The 20,959-nt window shown below is 41.7% G+C and overlaps 1 protein-coding gene across 1 annotated transcript; it reads right to left on the bottom strand.

The window, feature by feature from the left end:
- Positions 1-1,499: 1,499 nt before the first annotated feature.
- Positions 1,500-4,837, bottom strand: GBX2 (gastrulation brain homeobox 2). Its single transcript, XM_077272352.1, has 2 exons — positions 4,319-4,837; positions 1,500-2,646 (listed from the first exon to the last, which is right to left on the bottom strand). The coding sequence occupies exons 1-2, from the start codon at positions 4,821-4,823 to the stop codon at positions 2,135-2,137; spliced, it is 1,017 nt and encodes a 338-aa protein (XP_077128467.1). The 5' UTR covers positions 4,824-4,837; the 3' UTR covers positions 1,500-2,134.
- Between the last annotated feature and the right edge of the window lie 16,122 nt (positions 4,838-20,959).

The following is a 20,959-nucleotide window of genomic DNA, read 5'->3' as shown; positions in this document are numbered from 1 at the left end:
TTGTGTCTGCCACTGCTAATGATAACTTCAATATTTTTTATATTTTTCTGAAAAAAAACTTTTGGAAATTAAGTTTGTGTTGTGACATAAATTGTAATGCGACATACTATGAGATACTTTAAGTTTTCTCAGAAATGCTAACACATATTAAATGAAAAAAATATATATATATTAATAATTAGAAAGTATTTTCTATGGATTTCCTTACAATGCTAAAAAATTACCAGTTATTTGCAATTGACGTTTGGCCACTTTCCTTTGCAAAACAATAAATAAATAATAAATAACAGTGATAAATCAAAGTTATAATATTAACATGCACCAGGATAATCTAAAACCTGAAATATATCTCTAACATTGTACAAGTTTCAGGCATTAGCTATAACACGATTTATAAAAATTTGCCTTGTAACACCAGAACTTCTACAAAATAGAGCTAAGGGCTGTACATATAGTAATTAATATTTTGACATTGATGGTAACCTATTATTATAGCTGTGTAAATCATTTGCTGTAATGTGTACATACCTACACATGTACTTATCTGGTATCTAATTATATAGCATTGTGTGTATGATTTCCCATGTGAATAATTTATATTAAGTGGGTGTTAACAGCCTTGGTCTGCTCCATATTTCTAATCGCTGAACCTACATGTATGTGTTGATAAATGTTTCTATACAAAGCGCTTGTGTGGATGTGATTTAATCCATATTTCACTTATGTCTATAACAAACACCATATTTTCAGTGATATATATATATATATATATATATATATAGGTTTATATATATTTATATATATACCTGTATATATAAAATATCCATATAAACCTATATATATTTATATATAAATACATCTATGAATACATATATATTATATATATATATGTTCATATATATATATATATATATATATATATATATATATATATATATATATATATATATATATATATATATATATATATATATATACACACACACACACACACTGTAGGATTTTTCAAGAGCTCGCAGCTGCTATATTCTGTAGATTTTTAGATTAATATCATTTTGCTTCCAATCCAGGTATTTAATTTTATAAAATAAAACCCAATGAAGGGAGGAATCCCTGCAGAATCAGTGTATGATGAGAAGAAAATGCCCTCTACAACATGTTAATAAAACAGAGTTGAATGTGTCCTGCCTTTATCTGCCATTCAGCTGGTTAGCAGCACATCCAAGCACTGGCATGAAGTGACACAGAAGAGCTGACCCTTCCTGCTTCTTGCTGGGATCCCATCTCACTTTGTACAGTAGCCACAAATAACCTGAGAGATCCCAGGCATCAACATCCAAAGAGCTGCTCATGGTCTGATCTGCCGGTCACTTTGTGACAATTATTAATCTGCCTCTATTCAGAATAAAAATCTTCTCTCTCTTTCTTTTTCCAACCACACAACCCTGAGTCCTGGACTCTTGCCTTATTTGAGGTCCCACCACCCCCCACCCTTTACCCAGACACATTTCCTGCACAGATGATGACACTTCTAACCTGCCGCAATTAAATATTCTCCGAGAGAAAAAAGTACATTCATTTATTTCTTGTCCAACAGACCCCACATGTCCGGCTCTATTAAATCCCACACAGATACCCCCCTCCACATCATCACACAGATCAGATTTGGCAAAATGAGTCTCAGAGGGGATTAGCCAGGACCTATATGAAATGACCCCACATCTCCCAGACTGCATGGCCGCAGTGGGATTATTTATTAGTGACATTTTAGGTTTCACAAGACTTTTTTTTTGTTGAAATTCATCATAACTTAAAGAGAAGTATGAGACACTGAATAAATTAATCACAACATAATCTGAAGCTCAAGAGAGCTAAACCAGAAGGTCAGTTTATCCAAACAGGGACTGGAGTCCCTCTAAAAAACACAGGAGCCAGAGAAGTTTTGTCCCAAATGGCCTGGACTTGGCTAAGTGTCCACGATCAGGAGACCCAACCCTGTGATGAGGTCCACACAGTTCTCCTGCTCTCATCATAATAAATAGTAAGTGGTTGGCATGTCAGGATACACGGAGTTATGGGAACCACCACCAACCTGCTGCAGTCTATGGTCTGCTGGGAGACTGGAGCTCACAGTTCAGGGTCTAGCCTGCTCCAGCTGCTGGTGTTGGCTCCTTATAGCGAACCTGCTGACATGAACTGGGATGGGTACCACGATTTTGGGGTTTCTGGAGGGCTCCCCGGTCTTGGAATTTGCATTCCCAGCCTTGACCCTCTTCCACTTGGCCCTGCGGTTCTGGAACCATATTTTCACCTGGACCTCGCTGAGTTTGAGGGCATGTGCGATCTGGGAGCGCTCGGTGAGGGACAGGTACTTCTTACAGTGGAACTCCTTCTCCAACTCCAGGAGCTGTTCGCTGGTGAAGGCCGTTCTCCTTCGCCTGTTCTTGCCGGTAGAAGTGCTGTTACTGGAGGGGTTGGGATTTTGGGGACTTTCCTCTGGGGTGTCTTCTTCTTTGTGGGTCGTCTGGCAAGAAATGTTATCATCTGAACTGTAGTCCAGGTCACTGTCCATCAGGTAGGAGTCTTCCTTCCCTTTCACCTCATCATCCTTAGCAGAGTCTTCCTTCCCCTGACCCCGGACAGCACCTGCAGAGAGGACATGAAGCCCAAATTACATATCCAAAAACAGCAAAAATCACAGAATAACAGAAAAAAAACTTTCTAGAACCAACATTAATAATGCGTCTATGTAGAAAACAGAAACGACAGTGTATCATATCGCCAAATATGTGTCATCTGAAATCACCTGACTATCTATCTATCTATCTATCTATCTATCTATCTATCTATCTATCTATCTATCTATCTATCTAATATCTATCTATTCTATCTATCTATCTATCTATCTATCTATCTATCTATCTCATATCTATCTATTCTATCTATCTATCTATCTATCTATCTATCTATCTATCTATCTATCTATCTATCATCTGTCTATCTAAGAAGTAACAAATGGAGGCAGCACACCAAGCAATATGGCAAAACACCGGTGGTTTATTAACCCACAGTGGCAACGTTTCGGTTCTGAGGTATGAACAACCTTTCTCGGGTTATTTTAATATGTTATCTATCTTTCTACTATGTATTATCTATCTATCTATCTATCTATCTATCTATCTATCTATCTATCTATCTATCTATCTTTGTTTCTCTAATTAATTTTGTACATGCTTCATCATGTTTGCCATCTGGAATGACCTATCTATCTCTCTATTATCTATATATCTACCTATGTATATGTCAATCACTATCCTTCATCTCCATATATTTACAGTGTCCATGTATTTATTGAATTATTGCACCTACCTGATCTATATATTAATATAAGGTACCTATTGTGTGTATGTTGGTATATATATATATATATATATATATATATATATATATATATATATATATTCTATCTCTCTATATCTATCTATGTAATATATATATATATATATATATTCTTTGAGTCCATTCTATATCAATAAATTAAAAAGAATAATTAAATTGATGATAGCGGAGGAATCCTGTAAAGGATATAGCAGAACGATCCTGTTTCTTGCCGTTATACAGTTTCCATTTCCCCCCGTATTTGTCTCCTGAGATCGTGGATTTCGTTCACGCAAATATTACTATCTCTATGTCACATATCTATAAGAGAAGTACAAATAATTCGTTTTATGGATAACATGGAACAAGGTGTTCCGCTTGTAGCTGCCGATCTGCAATCAAAGAATATCTCTGATATTTTGGGTAAATTAATCCCGTTGTAATTATATGGTAATGCTTCTTGTGAATCATTGCTTTTCATATTAAGTTCACATTTCACTTTATAGAACATTTTTTTCAGGCAGTTCCAATTAAACACGATTTCATTATTTTTGTTGTGTGTTTTATCAACTAAAATAATCACAAACGTGGCATTTTCTATTTCCCTTTTTTAATAAATCACATTATAAATGTTGCAGGTTGACGTTCACTATTACATTTCATATTATCCAAATGTTTTTGTTTTTTTTTCCCCCAAAAAAAATCGCTTTGCAAATTAAAGTTTGTGGAGCAGTATTATGCATTTAACATGTATTTTTATTAATTTCTGTTGCTACTGTTACTAATTAATTGAGACAACTAGTAGTTATTCAGCATCGTGTGCACCTGCCTGCATCAAATATATTTAACATATGGAATATACAACTTTCTGCCTTTGTGTATTGTGACTTCCGAATATTTGGCTCTATATAGCTGCTGGGACCCAAGGTTTGGCACTTACCTAAAACGCTTTCTGAAGCAGAGAAAGGCAGTAATGTCCCGTCTTTGGTGACATAGGTTTTACTAGTGTCTTCTCCATCTGACTGGCTCCCATCGTTTTTGTCGAATCCTCCTTGCAGACTTTGAACTCCAAACTTCCTGGCTGCCTCTTGGTGCTGAGCTGAGGCTGAGAAACTGCCTGGCAAAGTCGCCATAAGTGTGGAAGTGAGGGCCATGCCCTGTGCCAGGCTGGAGCAGAAGCCACTGGGCAGGCTGGGAATCTGGTGATGAGGATGACTGGAGGGAAGGGTTGGCTGCAGAGTGGCCTGGGACAGTGTTGGAGGTGGAGGGGGTGGTGGTGGCAGCACTACAGGCCTGTATGGCATGAACATGGGATATCCTGTATAGACGAAGTGCCCAGGACTTGGCTGTGGTGGGCTCCCTATCAGAGAGTCTATACTGAAAGCTGTACTGCTGCCCAGGGGACGCTGCATCATCATGAGAGGAGGCTGGAAAGCTGCACTCATATAAGCTACTGGAAGTCAATCGGAGGTAAGAAAAGAACTGGTATATACCCTAAATAAAGGGCACAGGAGCGATGTAGGGTCTCGGCAGAGAGATGTCCTCAGCCTCTCATAGCTTCCAGTGCACAATTCCCAAAGTTCTAGAAGGAGCAGAGTCCTGGAAGACACAGCTCCTATGCTATGGTCATCAGCTCAGGTTCTTGCCCCTAGAGGATCCTGCAGGAGGACACAGCTCCTATGCTCAGGTTCTTGTCTTGGAGGATCCTATAGGAAGCTATGATCACCAGCTCAGGTTCTTGTCCTGGAGGACCCTATAGGAGGCTATGGTCATCAGCTCAGGTTCTTGTCCTGAAGGACCCTATGGTCACCAGCTCAGGTTCTTGTCCTGAAGGACCCTATAGGAGGCTATGGTCATCGGCTCAGGTTCTTGTCCTGGAGGACCCAATGGTCATCAGCTCCGGTTCTTGCTCTGGAGAACCCTATGGTCATCAGCTCAGGTTCTTGCTCTGGAGAACCCTATGGTCATCAGCTCAGGTTCTTGTGTAGTGGAGGTGACACTTCTTGATGCTATGTGTACTGTGTGGGTGATGCTTCTTGTCTATATGACACTCGGGCGCTGTCTATAGGTTTCCCCTCCTTGTGGTCTCTTCTATTTAGCGTCTTTTTCCAGTATGGCTCTGTCTCTTGCTCTCCCTTGTTGTATGTGGAGTCTTCTCTTTGTCTTCTGATACTTCTGTCCTCCTTACGTCCGATGTCCTCTTCTGGAGTGTCAGGTGTATGGAGTAGAGTTCACAATGGTTCCTTGAATGACCTGGATCCTCCTCCTCCTCCTCCCCTCTGTGTGCTGTGTATAACGATGATGTCCCCCTCTGTAGGATGGAGACCCCTCGTCTTCAGGGTGTCAGATCTCCAGGTGACCTGTCTGCTGTAGTCTCCTCTCTCTCCGGTCTCAGCAGATACAAACTGTGTTCCTATTTTCCATTCACATATTGCTACATTTTAGAACCTTCCCTCGGTCACATGGGCCTGTTCTTGTAGTGTGATTGGCTGGCGGTGTCCCCAGACCTCACCCATCTCACACCCCTCAGAGTGTCAGGATAAAGTGCAATCCCAGATATGTCCCCGTGTAGGGCACCGCTGTCCCCCGACCCTGCTGCCTGTGTCCTGTGTGCCCAGGGCAGGAGAAGCCTGGGTGTAGTGTGGGGAGCAAAGCCAGCTGCTCCATAGTGTGAGGGGTCTGCAGCGTGCACTGGGGGGCTGCTGGGACCCGGGAGGGAACACTTTGTGCTCGGCTCTGCTTCTATTCCAGTCTATTTACTATTTGTAAGATCGATTTTATTTTACATTGATCAGATAGAAACTACACAACGCACTTATATTAGGGACATAATTAATTTTCGGCATCGATCCCACTAGAATGTATGGAGATGTGTGCAGCAAAGGAATCCCACATGTAATGTATCTATCTATCTATCTATCTATCTATCTATCTATCTATCTATCATCTATCTATCATCTATCTATCTATCTATCTATCTATCTATCTATCTATCTATCTATCTATCTATCTATCACATATCAATCTATTATTTATCTATCCATCCATCCATCCATCGATCTATCTATTTATTATCTATCTATCTATCTATCTATCTATCTATCTATCTATCTATCTATCTATCTATCTATCATCTATCTATACATCATACTTTTCTGTGGATGAAATAGAAAAAAATAGAATGAAAGGATATCAGAAAGTAAAATAAAATACCCATATATTTATTATCTTTCTGTATATGTGTATACATATCAGACATGCAGCTTTCAAACTCAGTTTCATACTTACGACCAGATTTTAGCACGGTGCAGGTAAGATTTGTTGTGCCCACATTTTACATTTTGGTTATTATTCTGCATGTTGCTTTACTGTGACAGTCGGGAATCCAGTGTCACATATTTATATCTTCTTCTATATGATGATACGTTCATTGCTGTGTGCATTATCTGTAGTATCTGGAGCATGATTTTATAACGAATCTTCTGTACTTATTACTGACCAACAACGAGCTGAATTATCCCTTTTATTGTCAGAATGGACTTAATCTCCTTTAGACTCCAGCAGAATACACCTGTCCGAGCGGACTGTAAGCGAATATATGAGCGATGTCAAAGGCTTATGGAACACATTTTCAGTGAAGTATAACTCTTTCTTTCTTTCTTTCTTTCTTTCTTTCTTTCTTTCTTTCTTTCTTTCTTTCTTTCTTTCTTTCTTTCTTTCCTTTCTTTCTTTCCTGTCTTTTCCTTCCTTTCTTTCTTTCTTTCTTTCTTTCTTTCTTTCTTTCTTTCTTTCCTTCCTTTATTTTCCTTTCTTTCTTTTCTTTCTTTCTTTCTTTCTTTCTTTCTTTCTTTCTTTCTTTCTTTCTTTCTTTCTTTCTTTCTTTCTTTCTTTCTTTCTTTCTCTAGATCTCACTTTGGTTCTTTCTATATCTGTCTACCTCCCTGTCATTATTGAAACCCGCCCAGTCTTCTTTGTAACTATACTGTTATTCTTCTCATTATTTAGAAGTTTGCAAATGATTTTCAACATATGTAATAATTATCATATCACAATTGTAGGTAGACTAGTAAATGGCTATATATATATATATATATATATAATATATACATATATATATAATGTATATGTATATGTGTATATCTATATATATATATAGCAATTGCCATTGTGTCCATCTCTCAATCTATTATATAAAATGTTAAATGTTATATTATATAATAACATAAAATATGAGACTAAGACTTTCTTTCCCCATAGTAACTGTTCCCACTTTCCACTGTGTATGTACTTTATTCTGTTTTTTTCCATGTATTATTTATTATTACTAAGTAATCTGTCACTTTGCTGTAGTAAAGTTATATTTGTCACTGAACCCTTTCTGAGTGTAGATAATACAGCAGATCACCCTGCAGTCTATGGAAGTCCACAGATAATGCCCTATGAGGATGATGTGCCATTCTACAAGCTGTCTCCAGTGCTTGGATCCTGGTGGATGGAGCAGACCTTATCACATATTATCATGGGTGTCATCCTGGCTTGTGCTGTCAGGAGGTGACTGCTGCCTGTCACTCCTGCTGATGGCTTCTGTCTGCAGTCTATGCCCTATGTTTATGTATTAGGGGTTCCCAGGGGTAGCTGGATCTCCATTAGATAATTCAGTCCAGTCCCAACTCATTACAAGCTGTCCTACTTTCCTCAGCCCAAACCCCACAGATCAGCCCGACCACTCTGTGCTTTTGTCCCCACTCCTTGTAAGGAGGTCTAGGGCTGCAGGTCCCCTCCTTCCCCTATTTATTTACGGCTATTTATTCTGTTTGCTCGATCAGTCCTACCATTGCCAAACGTTGGGGAAGTGTTCCAGTGAGGTGGGGTGAGAGTCACCCTCCCTTATTCCTTGGGGACAACAAAAGGGGGTTTGTGTCCTTTCCCCATCTGGACACAGCAATTTGCAACTTGCAAAAACATGAAAGCTCCATCTTTTTGCCTGGGAGTATTCATCCCTCTTTATACAGGGCTGAAAGCCCCCAATAGACTTCTGGAGGAGAAGGGGGATCCGTGTGATTGTGGCTTTGAAACTCTCCTGCAATTATGTAAAGTAACTATTGACTCTCCCGCAGGAATCAAAAGCCCCCCAGCCCTGTCCCCTTTCATTGCCTGACTCTCATGTTTGGCTTTTCAAAGCATCCCCAACACGGATTCTTTCTACAGGACAAAAGGGAGGACAAAACAGTCCCCAAACTTGTAAATTGGATGTCAAAAGACTAGGAGCAATTTGAAGGCCAATAAATAATGAGCAGAATTGAGCAATAGGAGAGATCAAGTACTTGTAGATGACTCTCCACAGGATAAGTAACATTATAGAAACTGGGCATCACACAGAGGTTTGGGACCTTCATGGACACCCCAGACATGCCAGGATGAGTTACCAACAGAGGAGCCACCTGCTGCTGGAGGAACTGATGTCTTATCTGACAGTGAAAAGTTGCAATGTTACTTGCCAATATATAAGTGCAACTAATACACCGTACCAATCCTAAAATGAAAGGCTTAGAAAAAGATCTGACAATATCCTTCACTTATATGTCAATATTCTAGGGGTCACCAGAACTGCATGTACCTGAGATAAAGTAGGTTTCAATATATCACTCTGTTTAGTTGCATTTTATAATTTACTGTTATTTTGGGAACATGCAGTTGTATTCCTTATGGAAAATTAGTATTGAAAATTCTTAATCCTGAAGAGTATGAGAGTAATAGTTCTGGGTGAAGTTTTCATTAGAACATTCTATTAACTCTTGACTGTAATTATTTATTCTCCTGGTTTCTTACTGTTAACCCTCTGCACCCCCAGAACCTGGACAATATCCGTTGGGACTGTGAATACATAGGCGATAAACCGCTGCTGTGACACAGCCCAGGGTTAATCAATATGTTCCGGGCTCAGCTTCCCATGTCACTTGTCCCAGTGCTAATAGCAGGGGTGGGAGCATGGTGAATAATTGAGCTAGAGATGCCCACCTTACTGTCTCTCTAAATAGATGGAGTGGGAGGGGGAAGAGTCCAGCCCAGTCCCTTACTCTGAATAACAACAACCAGTGCGGACTAATATTGTTATTCCTGGCACAAGTGGAAATAAACTTCATCATTGATATCATTCCTGTAACAAGATACGGTATAAGAGTGAAGTTCCCTGTACAGCACTGATTAATTTTTGTTTAACATTTCTTACTTGATTTACACTATTGCGTAATGAGGTGTTCTAGTGGTTAATTCATTTGTGGCAGATTTGTTGCTGAAATTTTTGTTACTATTCCATTGTGTTTGCCTACAGAAAAATCCCATCCAGATTTATGGAAATGATTTTCAGAAATTCCTGAAACAAATCTGTGGCATGTGATACAGAGTTTTTCATGAGGATTTTGAAGTGGACTCTGCTCTAAAATCCACATGAAAAACAGCTTCAAATACTTTTTGAATCATCTTTTTTTATTTATTTTTTTAATGCTCATTTTCAAAACAGCACATGGAAAAAAAAAAAAAAAAAAAAGCACCATGTGCGCTAGATCAGTGTTTTCCCAATAAATTCAATACAAATTATTCAAAAAGTATTTAAAGCGTCTTTATGTGTATTTTGGAGTAGGATGCACTTCAAAATCCTTGTAAAATAGTAACAAGGCCACTGCTTCTGAATGAATTTATTAGCCATGTTCATTTTTAATGTAAGATATGTTTTTATCTGGAATGATTTGAATGGCTTTTCAACTTCAGAAAGTTGTCACTGTATATATGTAATTCTGGAAATGCAGCTTTACAACTGTATAATAAAAAGTTATACGACTTTCTAATATACTTTATTTTTCAAATCCACATCATTTTGAAGAACTCTGCATGCTGCTTGTGAATAGGACCATTTACAATCTGAAAACTTCTACAAACCTAAATACTTCTTATAGCTCAGACTGGGTTGCCATATATGATTTGTGTTCAGCCAGGGTCAAATTTCTGTCCAGCCCCTACTCTGATGCTTCTACCCTGTGCAAGTCATTGCACTGGTTGCCCATTCATTACAGAAAACAATAGAAACTTATCACTCTCATCCACAAAGCTCTCCAGTTCTGCACTACCACACATCTTCTCCCTCATTTTTGTCTATCATCACCCTTCTTGTGCTCTCTGTTCTGCACCTGATCTAAGACTGACATACAGTTGTGCTCAAAAGTTTACATACCCCGGCAGAATTTTTGCTTCCTTGCCCTTTTTTCAGTGAATATGAATGATAATACCAAAGCTTTTTCTCCACTCATGGTTAGTGGTTGATTGAAGCCATTTATTGTCAAGCTACTGTGCTTTCTGTTTCTAAATCATAACGACAATCCAAAACATCCAAATGACCTTGATCCAAAGTTCACAAACCCTGGTGATTTTGGCCTGATAACATGCACAGAAGTTGACACAAATGGGTTTGAATGGCTACTAAAGGTAACATCCTCACCTGTGAGCTGCTTGCTTGTAATCAGTGTGTGTGCATAAAAGCTGAGTGAGTTTCTGGGATCCAGACAGACTCTTGCATCTTTCTTCCAGCCACTGACGTTTCTGGATTGTGACCAGTCAAACAAATAAGGCAGCACACTAGATTTCTGGATTGTGAGTCATGGGGTAAGCAAAAGAATTGTCAATGGATCTACGGGAAAAGGTAGTTGAACTGTTCAAAACAGGAGAGGGATACAAAAAGATATCCAAGGAATTGATGATGCCAGTCAGCAGCGTTCAAACTGTGATTAACAATGGAAAATCAGGGGCTCTGTAAAAACAAAACCATGGTCAGGCAGACCAACAAAAATGTCATCCACAACTGCCAGGAAAATTGTTCGGGATGCAAAGAAAAACCCACAAATAACATCAGCTGAAATACAGGACTCTGAAAACTAGCTGTGTGGCTGTTTCAAGATTCGCCTACAATACACAAAACAGCAAAACAGCAAAGAGACGATCCTCAAAACTTCTGGAACAAGGTAATTTTGAGTGATGTGAACCAAACTTTTTGTCCACAACCATAAACGTTACATTTGGAGAGAGGTCAATAAGGCCTATGAAGAAAGGAACCCCATTCCTACTGTAAAGCACATAGGTTGATCGCTGATGTTTTGGGATGTGTGAGCTACAAAGGCACAGGAAACTTGGTCAAAGCAAATACTGGAGGCAAATTTGCACTCATCAGCCCGGAAGCTGCGCATGGGATGCACTTGGACGTTCCAACATGACAACGATCCAAAACACAAGGCCAAGCCAACCTGTCATTGGCTACAGCAGAACAAAGTGAAGGTTCTGAAATGGCCATCTCAGTCTTCTGACCTCAATATCATTGAGCTACTGTGGGGAGATCTCAAGTGCACAGTTCATTTTAGACAGTCCAGGAATTGACGGGAATTGGAGGCTTTTTGCCAAGAAGAGTTGGCAGCTTTACCATTTGAGAAAATAAACCTCACCCACAACTACCACAAAAGACGTCAAGCTGTCATTGATGTTAGAGGGGGCAATACACGGTATTACGAAATAGGGTATGTGACCTTTTAATTAGGGTCAGTTGGATGTTTTGGGTTGTTATTATGATTTAAAAAGAGAAAACAAACACAGTAATTTGACAATAAATGGCTTCAATCAACCACTAACCATGAGTGGAGAAAAAGTTTTGGTGTTATCATTCATATTTTCTGAAAAAAGTGCAAGAAAGCAAAAATTATGCCTGGGTATGTAACAATTTGAGTACAACTGTACTCCATAATCCGAACCTCACATCTCCGTCTCCAAGATTTCTCTTGTGCCTCACGAGTTTTCTGGAAAGCACTATCCCAGATGATCCGACTAAAACACATCTGTTCAGACAGGCCTATCATCCTACGTCACTAATCTAACTCTCTCCTGTTCCCTCTTCCTAAATTTTCCTCAAAATCTGGTCCCTCCTATTCATCTTTCTCTACTTCCTCCATGCACTCAGTAGCACTTTGTACCTGCACGTAGACAGAAATTGGCTAATGACCGGATCATGCAGCATTATTTGAAACAAGCTATTTATTATAATGATGTCTGGACCGTTCATGATACGCACGGTTTATTTATTGTATCCCCCTATTTCTTTATAGATTGTAAGCTTGTGAGTAGGGCCCCCACTTTTTCTGTAACTGTTGAGCTTTGTGTTAATTTGTCATGTCTCTATTGTCTGTATATGTCCCGCTTAACTGTAAAGTGCTGCGGAATATGTTGGCGCTCTATATAAATAAAATTATTATTATTAGCTATTTTGTGCCTAATCTGTGTACAGCTGAAACTTTTTTTGGAACCAGATTTAGAACAACTCCAGTGCAACAAATCATGTTCCAGATGGCTGTGAGTAATCCCATAGAAATCTACGGCTTCAGTTCTAGCTTTAGTGTCCTGCCAGAGTCATACTGAAAAAACAGACAGCTGCACAAATGGAAAACAATAATAATAATAATAATTTTATTTATATAGCGCCAACATATTCCGCAGCGCCTTACAATTATAGAGAGGATTTGTACAGACAATAGACATTACAGCATAACAATAAACAGATTCCAAGACCACAGCACTACCTAGTTGCAGCGAAGAAAATATTATTTATTGATCTATGAGCAGAACGATGTTGAGACTAAACGATACTGCTCCTAACAGGCCGTGATTATGGGCTGGGAGGACCAGAACATTACCCAGCTTGTAAAATGTGGTAGCCCTGAACATGACATGGTGACAGATCAATAAACTAGATTTTCTTCACTGCAGGTAAGGAATGCCATCCTACCACTGAACACCACCATCTGGGATGCGGACCATAACCTTTTTGAATAAATGGAGGCCAGACCTTGGAGTTTACTACAGCTGTATCCAGTATAGATAATCTTACGTTATCAAAATGCATCGTTCTAGGGCATTTCTAGAGTCTGAAAGGGAACCTGTCATTCGATTCCATGGGCACAATTGTGGCCGGGTATGTTTTTCTCGGAAATGTTCCAGTGTTTAAAAGAAAATATAGTTTGAAGGTATGGATGAGTGCCATAGCCAGGACAGAGACCCCTCTGGTGCAGCCTCTGGCCAGCTTCTCCCCGCGCCACCACAGGTACTTCTTCCCGCACCACACGTGTGTACTTAGCCAGAAACCTGTCAATCCACTGCATAAGCACTGGGAAAAGCCAGCTAGGGGTGGTACCAGACTAGCCTCCTCTCTGCCTTTGGTCCCTGCACGTATCTTCTAACTATTTCTCTGAATCACCGGAGGATTTGCTGCAATCACTAACTCAGCGACAGACCTCATAGTGCAGTTGTGGTCCAGTTGTGATGCTATCCCAAACTGGATAGAGTTGACTAAAGGCCACCATTACATGAGACTAATGTCTTCAGACTGATAATAGTTGCAGGCTATACCGTTAAGGCCCCGTCTCACTTAGCGACGCTAAAGCGATCCCGACAACGATACGACCTTCAGGGATCGTTGCTGCGTCGCTATGTGGTCGCTGGTGAGGTGAGATGTCAAACAGTGAGATCTTACTAACGATCGCAGCTGCGATCTCGCTGGTGAGATGTCAAACAGTGAGATCTTACTAACGATCGCAGCTGCGATCTCACTGTTTGACATCTCACCAGCGACCTGTAGCGACCTGTACAACGATCTCACATGGGAGCTATTATGACGATTCAGTGTCTGAGTCGTCAACGAGGTCGTTGGTAAGGTGTCAAACACAGCGATGTGTGCTACCCAGGGGACCTCAACGATCAAAAAAAGGTCCAGGCCATTCCGACCCGACCAGCGATCTCACAGCAGGGGCCTGGTCGCTGCTACGTGTCACACAAAGCGAGATCGCTACTGAGGTCGCTGTTGCGTCACGAAACTTGTGACTCAGCAGCGATCTCGCTAGCGATCTCGCTTAGTGAGACGGGGGCTTTAGTCTAATGTACTTTTTAGGGGCACCCGACTCTCCTGTAACAGATGATGACGGGTAAATTAGAGATTCAACATGTCAAAATTTGGTGCCCCAAAAGGAATCTGGCAGAAGATCTCTTGTAGAAAACACAGGAGCATTCAGAAGATTGAGCGCGTCTGTGTATGGAGGAGTTGGAAAGATAAGGACCATCTGAACCATCAGCTGACACCTGTCTATTGTGTACAGGGCTTCGGTACCTTCACACGAAGCGACGCTGCAGCGATAGCGACAATGATGCCGATCGCTGCAGCGTCGCTGTTTGATCGCTGTGGAGCTGTCACACAGACCGCTCTCCAAAGACCAACGATGCCGAGGTCCCCGGGTAACCAGGGTAAACATCGGGTTGCTAAGCGCAGGGCCGTGCTTAGTAACCCGATGTTTACCCTGGTTACCAGCGTAAAAGTAAAAAAAACAAACAGTACATGCTCACCTGCGCGTCCCCCGGCGTCTGCTTCCTGACACTGACTGAGCTCCGGCCCTAACAGCACAGCGGTGACGTCACTGCTGTGCTTTCACTTTCACTTTAGGGCCGGCGCTCAGTCAGTGTCAGGAAGCAGACGCTGGGGGACGCGCAGGTGAGCATGTACTGTTTGTTTTTTTTACTTTTACGCTGGTAACCAGGGTAAACATCGGGTTACTAAGCGCGGCCCTGCGCTTGGTAACCCGATGTTTACCCTGGTTACCAGTGTAAAACATCGCTGGTATCGTTGCTTTTGCTGTCAAACACAACGATACACGGCGATCGGATGACCAAATAAAGTTCTGGACTTTATTCAGCGACCAGCGATATCACAGCAGGATCCTGATCGCTGCTGCGTGTCAAACGAAACGATATCGCTAGCCAGGACGTTGCAACATCACGGATCGCTAGCGATATCGTTACAAAGTCGTTTCGTGTGAAGGTACCTTAAGTTGTTAGACAACTTTTTCAGAACTGAAAGAGGGGAACTGAAGCACTTGTATAAATTTAATAAAACTTTCACGGTGGTATTGACTTTTCCTAATCAATTCTTAAGCTATGTTCGCATGTCCAGTAATCATCAGTTAGAATGGATCCAGCAGCAAATGGTTGAGCAGACACATCTTTTTTGTCCACCTGAAAAAACTGATTTCAGCCTGATCCGTTTTTTTAACATTGAATCCTATGGAAAACAGATCCCTTAAATAACCATCCATTTTTCTCCTATTTGAAAAGGATTCGTTTTTTGCATCCTAGATCAGTTTCAAATACATGATTGCTTGAAAGTTCACACGTCCATTACTATATCTTAAATATTCTTTTTTTCCATCTCCAGTAAGCAAAAAATTGATCTTTTTCAAATGGGAGAAAAACAGTTTGCTAAGTAACTGATCCATTTTCCATAGACTTCAGTGTTAAAAAAAGGATCCAGTTGAAATCAGTTTTTTTCAGGTGGACAAAAAAGTTGAGTCTGCAAAACTTTTTGTTAGTGGATTGCTGTTGGATCCGTTCGAAAGGATGATTACTGGACATGTGAACACAGCCTAAGACGCTAATTTTATCTGCCACGTTCTCTATATTATCCCGTTCATTACTTAGTGCAGACATATGTTAGCATACGCTGTCATTAGTGAACTTTAGTTATGCGGCGGTAATTCACAGTCACGGCACACATTATGAATTCATGTTGTTGATATTACATTTCTATGCAGTACTACACTGATTATCGTAATATAAATTTTACATCATGTCACTCACAGGACACTGTAATCATCAGAGCTATCCAAATGTTTGTCTGCTTGTTTGTAATTGCAGGGAGCCCTGCCAAAGCTTATTGTTCCTGCACTGCTAGTGATAGTGTGGTCCTAAGCAGATAATCCCATACAGTAGGAGGTCTGAGGTGAGAAGGTGAATATTTGATCCCTATCATTTGATCTGCCCCTAATTAGGCCTTCAAAGGCAAGAGAAAATAAACTGTCTTTATTTTGGGCAAGGGAGGAGGTTGTATTGTTAGGGAGATTGGAGATATGGAAATCCCAGCTACCTGTAGAGGGATACAGGGTGAAAGGGTGAACATGGGCAGTGGTCTAATAGGGAGACATCCCCTCTTTTTAACTATGTGCTCCAAGCAACAATTAGGCAAATTGAGCTTTTCCCTTTAACTCATCAAAGTAAATAGCTAGCCTCAGATAAAGAAAAATGAGCAGTTGTACCGGTGCCCTAAGCTGGTCATATACTTTGCTTGGATGGTTATAGCAGCCCAGCAATGACTTTTCAATGTCTTGGCATAGATGGTTGACATTGTGTCATCCACATATTATTGATCAGTATTTGGTCAGTATTTTACATCAGTATTTATAAGCCAAAATCAGGAGCGGAACAATCAGAGGAAAAATACAATAGAAACATGTCACCACTTTTGTATTTTTCTCCGACTTCTGGTTGCGGCTACTGATACTGATGTAAAATACTGAACATATGAACATGGCCTAATATGTGGATAACATAATGTCAACCATCCAAAAAAACCTCATGCACCCTTGTTTGATTAGTACATGTAGGTATATGGATAAAGGAGGTGAGTAGATTATTTTTGCACAAACATGTATTTGGATTATAGATTCTATATAGGAACAGCATTATTATTATTATTATTATTATTATTATTATTTATTTATATGGCACCATTAATTCCATGGATGAAGGGGTTACATACAGGGTTATAGATATCATTTACAGTAAACAGGTTTACAGTGACAGACTGGTACCGAGGGGAGAGAACCCTGTCCTTGCGGACTTACATTGTATGTGGCATTAGGTTCCAGAACTAGCAACTGTTCTGGGAGATATAAATCGAACATTATGAAACAGTGATGTGCAACATGTGCATCGGACAGAAAAAGAAGATAAGCGCCATTATTGTGTTGTAAAGTGTCCTTCTTGTAGAAAATGTAATAAATCTGCCCTAATGTGTAATTTTTACACATTCTTATGTAAGTGATCCATGCAGGGCAGTAGGGTAGGTGACTATCAATAGGATTGTTAGAAATTTAATAGAACCTCATGGCGAAATGAGATTGGTCCCCAACATCTAACTATAAGAAACTGAAACAGTTGCATAAGTAGCAGTAATTAATGGTATCGAAAATGCCTCCATATATCAGAGAAAGCGCATATTAGACATGGCAGCACGGTGGCTCAGTGGTTAGCATTACAGCGCTGGGGTCCTGGGTTCAAATCCCACCAATGACAACATCTGCAAGGAGTTTGTATGTTCTCCCCGTGTTTGCATGGGCTTCCTCCTTCACTCCAAAGACATATTGGTGGGGAATCTAGATTGTGAGCCCCAATGAGGACAGTGATGATGATGACTGTAAAGCGCTGTAGAATAAATGACGCTATATAAGTGAGTAAAATAAGTAAATAAAAGTGTCAGAGCTACCAATGAATATCTCCCAACTTTGAAAGACAAGAAAGCAGGACACACACTGTGTAGTCTACTAGCAGTTTTTATTTTATACTAAACCGCTTCACCAAACTCATCCAGTCCTTTATATGTACCAACACTTACCGCTCCTAGAGAAGCTCATTCACATTCACACACAGGATAGTGCCACTTTTAGGGCCCCCAACACAGTACAATGCCTCACTAGTAACTACACACACAGTATAATGAACCTCACAGAACATTTGCCCACACACAGTATGAAGCCCCTTATAGTACGTTACTCCACACAGTAAGATGCCTCCATAGTTCCCCCACACATTATGATACCCCACAGTTCCCTATACAGTACAATGCACCCACAGACTCCACACATTATACTGTCCCCACACAAAAACAAAAAATGATGCCTGTCCTCCCACAGTTTAATGCCTACACAGAAGCCTCATATGCCTGTCACATCCCTGCTTGCTACTCCAGTGCTTCTGGTCTCTATTGGTAGCAGAGGGGCAGCTAGGGTTTTGGTCCAGGGGGGGCGAAGCTTCTGAGTGGGCCCCTAACCAGTTAACCTTGATTACAACTCGATGACGCCCCCTAATAGTGGAGGAGAACCTCAGCAGATGACCGCGCTATTACTGAAGATAATCTCTATATAACGACCAACATGGATATTACCACCATATGGTCAGTGGTAAATACCAGTCCTACAGAACATATAAGAGATCACAGCACATTTACAGATAATGTCTTACCGCTGACGTCCTTTATGATGGAATCGTCACTTTTCCCGTCTTTTCCATCTGGCCCAGACCGACATGACAACTTCTTCCAGCAACGACTCACTTGCCGAGAATACAACAAAGACACATTTCACTTCTCACATTCCAGCCCCATCTATTCCTAACCTGTACAAACCCTTCATCCTGCTGATACCGCAATACTGAGCCGCTGCTGCCGTATGTGTCCCTATTACTGCACCTGATACCCCAATACTGAGCCGCTGCTGCCGTATGTGTCCCTATTACTGCCCCTGATACCCCAACACTGAGCCGCTGCTGCCGTATGTGTCCTTATTACTGCACCTGATACCCCAATACTGAGCCGCTGCTGCCGTATGTGTCCTTATTACTGCACCTGATACCCCAATACTGAGCCGCTGCTGCCGTATGTGTCCCTATTACTGCCCCTGATACCCCAATACTGAGCCGCTGCTGCCGTATGTGTCCCTATTACTGCCCCTGATACCCCAATACTGAGCCACTGCTGCCGTATGTGTCACTATTACTGCACCTGATACCCCAATACTGAGCCGCTGCTGCCGTATGTGTCCCTATTACTGCCCCTGATACCCCAATACTGAGCCGCTGCTGCCGTATGTGTCCCTATTACTGCCCCTGATACCCCAATACTGAGCCGCTGCTGCCGTATGTGTCCCTATTACTGCCCCTGATACCCCAATACTGAGCCGCTACTGACGTATGTGTCCCTATTACTGCACCTGATACCCCAATACTGAGCCACTGCTGCTGTATGTGTCCCTATTACTGCACCTGATACCCCAATACTGAGCCGCTGCTGCCGTATGTGTCCCTATTACTGCCCCTGATACCCCAATACTGAGCCGCTACTGCCGTATGTGTCCCTATTACTGCACCTGATACCCCAATACTGAGCCACTGCTGCCGTATGTGTCCTTATTACTGCACCTGATACCCCAATACTGAGCCGCTGCTGCCGTATGTGTCCTTATTACTGCACCTGATACCCCAATACTGAGCCGCTGCTGCCGTATGTGTCCCTATAACTGCCCCTGATACCCCAATACTGAGCCGCTGCTGCCGTATGTGTCCCTATTACTGCCCCTGATACCCCAATACTGAGCCGCTGCTGCCGTATGTGTCCCTATTACTGCACCTGATACCCCAATACTGAGCCGCTGCTGCCATATGTGTCCCTATTACTGCACCTGATACCCCAATACTGAGCCACTGCTGCCGTATGTGTCCCTATTACTGCACCTGATACCCCAATACTGAGCCGCTGCTGCCGTATGTGTCCCTATTACTGCACCTGATACCCCAATACTGAGCCGCTGCTGCCGTATGTGTCCTTATTACTGCACCTGATACCCCAATACTGAGCCGCTGCTGCCGTATGTGTCCCTATTACTGCACCTGATACCCCAATACTGAGCCGCTGCTGCCATATGTGTCCCTATTACTCCACCTGATACCCCAATACTGAGCCGCTGCTGCCGTATGTGACCCTATTACTGCACCTGATACCCCAATACTGAGCCGCTGCTGCCGTATGTGTCCCTATTACTGCCCCTGATACCCCAATACTGAGCCGCTGCTGCCGTATGTGTCCTTATTACTGCCCCTGATACCCCAATACTGAGCCGCTGCTGCCATATATGTCCCTATTACTGCCCCTGATACCCCAATACTGAGCCGCTGCTGCCGTATGTGACCCTATTACTGCACCTACTCTGTGGTTCTCTGTACCCTCTAAATTCTAAAGCAGCCCTCTATGATATAGTAATGCCGGGTGCAAGTGCCCTAGAAAACAGAGCCCACATTTTGCCCCCTAGAAAGTAATAATGCCTTCTGTGTGCCCCTTTGATAGTCACAGTAACCTGAGTTCCCCTATTACAATAAGTGCCCACTTTACATTTAATAATGTCCTGAGTCTCCCTCCTGTACAGCTCCCCTATACACAGTATAATGCTCTCTGACTGTATAGTACCACCCACACAGTATACTGACACCTTATTAGCCTCCAAACTGCTTGATGGCTCCCCACACTGTATGATGGCCCCATAGATAACCTCCATATAGTATAATGTGCCACATAGTCCTCAATATAGCACAAGGCAGCACCCCTATAGGCAGACCCTGTAGTTTAAAGTAGCACCCCTCATAGGCAGACCCTGTAGTATAAGGCAGCACCCCCCCATAAGCAGATCCTGTAGAATAAGGCAGCACCCCCCATAGGCAGATCCTGCAGAATAAGGCAGCCCCCCCCCCCCTATAGGCAGATCCTGTAGAATAAGGCAGCACTCCCCCCTATAGGCAGATCCTGCAGAATAAGGCAGCACCCCCCCATAGGCAGATCCTGTAGAATAAGGCAGCACTCCCCCCTATAGGCAGATCCTGCAGAATAAGGCAGCACTCCCCCCAT

Source organism: Ranitomeya variabilis, chromosome 7 (genome assembly GCF_051348905.1).
Source record: "Ranitomeya variabilis isolate aRanVar5 chromosome 7, aRanVar5.hap1, whole genome shotgun sequence".
Taxonomy (NCBI): Eukaryota; Metazoa; Chordata; class Amphibia; order Anura; family Dendrobatidae; genus Ranitomeya; species Ranitomeya variabilis.
Note: the sequence above shows the minus strand (reverse complement) of the source record. Positions and strands in the feature narration are given on the sequence as shown.

Excerpts from the sequence above, each read along its gene's own strand:
- GBX2 (XM_077272352.1), bottom strand. The coding sequence starts at position 4,823 with ATGAGTGCAGCTTTCCAGCCTCCTCTCATGATGATGCAGCGTCCCCTG. Across the intron at positions 2,647-4,318 it reads TGCTTCAGAAAGCGTTTTAG|GTGCTGTCCGGGGTCAGGGG; the intron begins GTAAGTGCCAAA and ends TCCTCTCTGCAG.